At 32.6% G+C, this 5795-nt stretch overlaps 1 protein-coding gene across 1 annotated transcript in view; it reads left to right on the top strand.

Annotated features, from left to right (window-relative positions):
* The window catches only part of LOC136037256 (uncharacterized), a 16180-nt gene extending 10992 nt beyond the window's left edge, over positions 1–5188 (top strand). Inside the window, exon 3 of the mRNA XM_065719887.1 lies at positions 4847–5188. Within this exon, the coding sequence (XP_065575959.1) occupies positions 4847–5090 (244 nt within the window). The 3' untranslated portion in view covers positions 5091–5188. The remainder of the gene's footprint in view (positions 1–4846) is intronic.
* Positions 5189–5795: the final 607 nt, after the last annotated feature.

The raw sequence follows: 5795 nt of genomic DNA on the forward strand, positions 1-5795 counted from the left end.
TACTGTCTTGAAAAAAATTCTATTGTTTCTGCATTGTGTTTGTTTAATATATATATATATATAATATATATATATATATATATATATATATATATATATATATATATATATATATATATATATATATATATAATATATATATATATATATATATATATATATATATATATATATATATATATATATATATATATATATATATATATATATATATACGTGTACATATATATATATATATATATATATATATATATATATATATATATATATATATATATAAATAGGTTGTGTGTGTGTTATGTCTGTTACACTATGTCTGTTACGCCAGATCATATCTCCTATCTATATAAAAATAAGTTATATGTATTTTCGTGTTGAGGGTTTGCATATGACGTCTGAAAAATAAAGAAGAAAAAGAAAACAAACTAAAATGTAAAAACTGGGAATTGCATAAATATTTCGAAATATTTTGACAATAGATTAAAGTAATTCGAAAACCTTAAAACAGATACTTAATACTTGGAGGTTTATTATAAATTGTTGAGCTTTACCAAGCTTGACACGTGAAGATGAATTTTTAGTAGCCTATAGATCTTAAAATGACAGAAGAAACAGCCAAGGAATATGCTCAAATAGTTAATTAAAAGAGAAATTTTAGTATAAATCCTACAATGGCAGAAGAAATAGCCGAGGAATCTGCTCAAAGGGTTAATGCCAAAAGGCTTGCGGCTAAAGAACGCAAAACCGCGCAGTTAGATGAAAATCCACCTGGACAGCGAGAGTCAAAACGTATCAAAACTGAAAATGATAGCGATGATGATTGGCTTCGGGATTTTGACTTGGATAAGGTCATCAATGCCTACCAGATTTTAGTTAAAAAAAAAGGTTCGGCGATATGTATTTCATAGTGACGCTGAAAAATAAAGAAGAAAAAGAAAACTGAAAAAAGAAAAAAGGTAAAAAACTAAAAAAAAACTAAAAAGAAAAAACTAAAAAAAACAAGCTAAAAAATAAAACAAATTAAAAAAAGAAAAAACCTAAAAAGAAAAAACGTAAAAAAATAAAAAGGTAAAAAACTAAAAGAAAAGAACTAAAAAAAGCTAAAAAACTAAAAAAAGAAAAAACTAAAAAAACTGGGAATTGCACAAATATTTCAACATATTTTGACAATAGATTAAAGTAATTTGAAAACCTTAAAACAGATACCCAAAATTTTGAGGTTTACAATAAATTGTTGGAGCTTTTGCATGCTTGGCACGTAAAGATTTTTTCCAGTGTCAATGTTAGAATGAACATTGACAAACTGAAGAAAACAAATCAATAAAAAGAAGAAACTAAACAAAAGAAAAACTAAAAAAGAGAAAAACTAAGAGAAGAAAAAACTAAAAAAGAAAAAAAACTAAAAAAGAAACTGTATCTAAATATCTATATCTATCTTCTATATATATATATATATATATATATATATATATATATATATATATATATATATATATATAAATAAGTTGTCTGTGTGTCTGTGTATCGAGTGACGTCATGTCATCAGGTCGTCATGTCGTCATTATGACGATGACGTCATTAAAGGTATTTAAGACATTCGTTCACGGAAAAATGTTTAATTGTAAGATGACTGAAGAACCTACAACTGCAACAGCCGAGGAAGCTGCTCAAAGAGTTTATACCAAAAAAACTTGCGGCTGATAGAGAAAGTAAGAAAAGAAAGCGTGCCGAGGAATTACAAGAGCAACGCGAAACCAGACTTGCTGCTAAAAGAGAAAGTGAAAAAAGAAGGCTAAAAGTATTTAAGAAAATCGTTCAAAGACAAATTGTTAATTGTAAGAAGATCGTGGACGGAAAAATGTTTAATTGTAAAATGACTGAAGAACCTACAATGGCAACAGCCGAGGAAGCTGCTCAAAGACTCTATGCCAAAAAACTTGCGGCTGATAGAGAAAGTAAGAAAAGAAAGCGTGCCGAGGAATCACAAGAACAGCAAGAAAACAGGCTTGCGGCTAAAGAACGTAAAACCGCGGAGTTAGATGAAAATCCACCTGGACAGCGAGAGTCAAAACATATCAAAACTGAAAATGATAGCGATGATGATTGGGTTTGGGATTTTGACTTGGATAAGGTCATCATTGCCTACCAGATTTTAGTTAAAAAAACAAAGGTTCGGCGATATGTATTTCATAGCGACGCTGAAAAATAAAGAAGAAAAACAAAACTGAAAAAAGAAAAAAGGTAAAAAACTAAAAAAAACTAAAAAGAAAAAACACTCAAAGAGAAATTACAGACCAGGACACAAATGACGACCGGGACAGAGGGAATATAAATGACGACCGGGACACTCAAAGAGAAATTACAGACTGGGATACCGGGACACAAATGACGACCGGGACACAGGGAATATAAATGACGACCAGGACACAGGTATTTAAGAATATCGTTCAAAGACAAATTTTTAATTGTAAGAAGATCGTTGAAAGAGAAATTTCTAATTGTAAAATGACTGAAGAACCTACAATGGCAACACCCGAGGAAGCTGCTCAAAACGAATGTATTCAAGCCGAAGTAGCTGAGTTGGTAAAGCGTTATGTTTCAGGTTCTAGGTCCGAGAGGCTCCAGGTTTGAACCTTGGCTTTAGCATTAATGCAAAAGAAGAAAAAAAAACTAAAAAACGTAAAAACTACAAAAAATCTAAAAAGAAAATACTAAAAATACTAAAAAAAAACAAAAAAAGGTGAAAAACTAAAAACTAAAAAAGAAAAAAAACTAGAAAAAAGGTAAAAACTACAAAAAAACTAAAAAGAAAAAAAACTAAAAACTAATGAAAAAACTAAAAAAAAAACTAAAAACTGAAAAAAAACTAAAAAAAGAAAAAAAACTGAAAAATATAGGAGAAAAAGAAAACTAAAAGCCGGGACACAGTGAATATAAATGACGACCGGGACACTCAAAGAGAAATTACAGACTGGAACACAAATAACGACCGGGAGATATAAATGACGACCGGGACACTCAAAAATGAATTACAGACCGGGACACCGGGACACAAATGACGACCAGGACACAGGGAATATAAATGACGAACGGCAATCACCATCAACAAAGCTCAAGGGCAATCATTAGAATAATGAGGTATAGATCTGAATATGGATTGTTTTTCCCATGGACAGTTTTATGTTGCATGTTCAAGAGTCGGTAAACCCGACAATCTATTTATATGCACAGACAATGGGACATCGAAGAATGTTGTATATTCGCAAGTTTTACGTAGTTAAAAACATATATATCTATAACGAAAAGAGAAATCTTTTCTCTTTTATCTATATTCACAGGCGGGACACAGGGACACAACTACAATGGCGCGTAACTAATATGGCGCGTAACGACTTACGCGCGCGGGGGGCTTGGGGGACCAACTAGGTGTTGGGGTGGCGCTTAGCGCGCGCAAGTCGTTACGTGCCATATTAGTTACGCGCCATTGTAGTTGTGTCCCTGTGTCTCACCTGTGAATATAGATAGATATATATATATATATATATATATATATATATATATATATATATATATATATATTTTTAACTACGTAAAACTTGCGAATGTACAACATTTTTGGCTGTCCCATTGTCTGTGCATATAAATAGATTGTCAGGTTTACCGACTCTTGAACATGCAACATATAATTGTCCATGGGAAACACAATCTGTATTCAGATCTATACCTCATTATTCTAATGATTGCCCTTGAGCTTTGTTGATGGTGATTGCTAATCGAACATTCCCTGTGTCCCTGTCGTCATTTATATATACCTCTGTGCCCCCGGCGTCCCCGTTGTTGTTGTTTCCCTGTGTCCCGGTCGTCATTTGTGTCCCAGTCTGTAATTTCTCTTTGAGTGTCGAGGTCGTCATTTATATTCCCTGTGTCGCGGTGTCCCGGTCGTCATTTTTGTCTCGGTCGTCATTTGTGTTTCGGTGTCCCGGTCTGTAATTTCTCTTTGAGTGTCCTGGTCGTCATATATATTCCCTGTGTCCCGGTCGTCATTTGTGTCCCGGTGCTTTGTTGATGGTGATTGCTAATCGAACATTCCTTATGTCCCGGTCGTCATTTATATTCCCTATGTCCCGGTGTCCCGGTCGTCATTTGTGTCCCGATGTCCCGGTGTGTAATTTCGTCAATCAACAAACATGACGTCAGTCGACACACAAACATGACGTCACTCGACACACACAGAGACAACTTATTTTTATATATATATATATATATATATATATATATATATATATATATATATATATATATGTATGTATATATATATATATATATATATATATATATACATATATATATATATATATATATATATATATATATATATATATATATATATATATCGCTGACGAACACACTGCTTTTTCATTATACAAATAATAAAAGGTAAAACAACAAGGAATTATTAAATTATTTATTGAAAGAGTATTTCGGCTCTATTTTTAAGAGCCATCATCAGCAAAACAAATAGATAAATAATATAATAAACCCAATATAAAATACATGGCAATTAAAACTAAAACTGTTTGGTCTCTACGGCAAAGCTTATGATATACTATGGTTCCTGAAGTTTTGCAGTCGTCATGCAGCACATACATTCATGCAGCACATTTTATGACGAAAATACCTTTAATAGGACAAGAAATGATTTGACTAGATCTTTTACATTAAGTTAGATACTTGGTATATACGTGATGACTGTGACTGGCTAATATAGTAGACAAATGGTTTTTTATCCATTTTGTGAAAATTTATGTCAAAATTAAAGAAAAGTTGAATAATGAATCGTTTCTAGGAGCACCTCCGAGGAAAAGAATCCAGACTCTGATATTGAGTCATCAATGAAAGATGCATTTGAAGAGGGACTACCTAAAGGTGCTGCAGAAGACAATGGCAGAGGAGGATTTCTTGGTTTAACTGTTGTTACAACCCTTAGATCGACATTGACAAGCACAGTTTTCTTTGCCACAACCACAGTACAGTCAACTATTACAGTTGCTTGTGTCCCACCTGCTAGCTTTGGTTTACATCAGTGCTAACAACGACAAAGCTGTTAATTGTATAAATAAAATAACAAGAAAAACTGACTTGCATTTTTAATTTTATTTATTAATCAAATTAAATAGTTACGAAATGATCTTTTATTAATAGTTATTAGAAGATAAATTGGAGCGTTTACTGGAATCAGGTGAGCAGCATGTTCAGAGTCGTATCCAGGATTTTGTTTTTTCGGGGTTTATTTTTTCGGGAAGATTGCCTTAGAAAAAACTTAAAAAAACCTCAAAAATGTAATTTTGTACATTTATATGACGGTCTTAAGAATGGGACAAACACTTGGGGAGGAGGGGTGAAAACCCACTAACCCCTCACTTGAATATGGCATTGGAGATGGTTGTCTATCTTGACAATGAAAATTTTCCAACATTTTATCTCATGATGAAAAACTACTCTTCCCTTGAATTGGAATCGCAAATAATATTTAAGACCAACGCCACTTGTAAAATACTGGTCACCTAAAAGTTTCTCTAAAACTCGTTTTTAAAAATCTCGGTAACTATGGGCCGGGATCCAGTCTCTGGTGCAAGCATGACAGTGACCTAGTTTATAAGGTTAGGATACTGAATTGATAGCGCTGAGCTGACAAGCAGTTGCTCCTTTAAAGTGTTGGATGCTATTAACCTTCAGTTTTTCTAATCAAACAGTTCGTGGTAACGAACTGTAGTAAGGAGCGATCCGGCTCAATA

This window comes from Artemia franciscana, chromosome 16 (assembly GCF_032884065.1).
Source record: "Artemia franciscana chromosome 16, ASM3288406v1, whole genome shotgun sequence".
NCBI lineage: Eukaryota > Metazoa > Arthropoda > Branchiopoda > Anostraca > Artemiidae > Artemia > Artemia franciscana.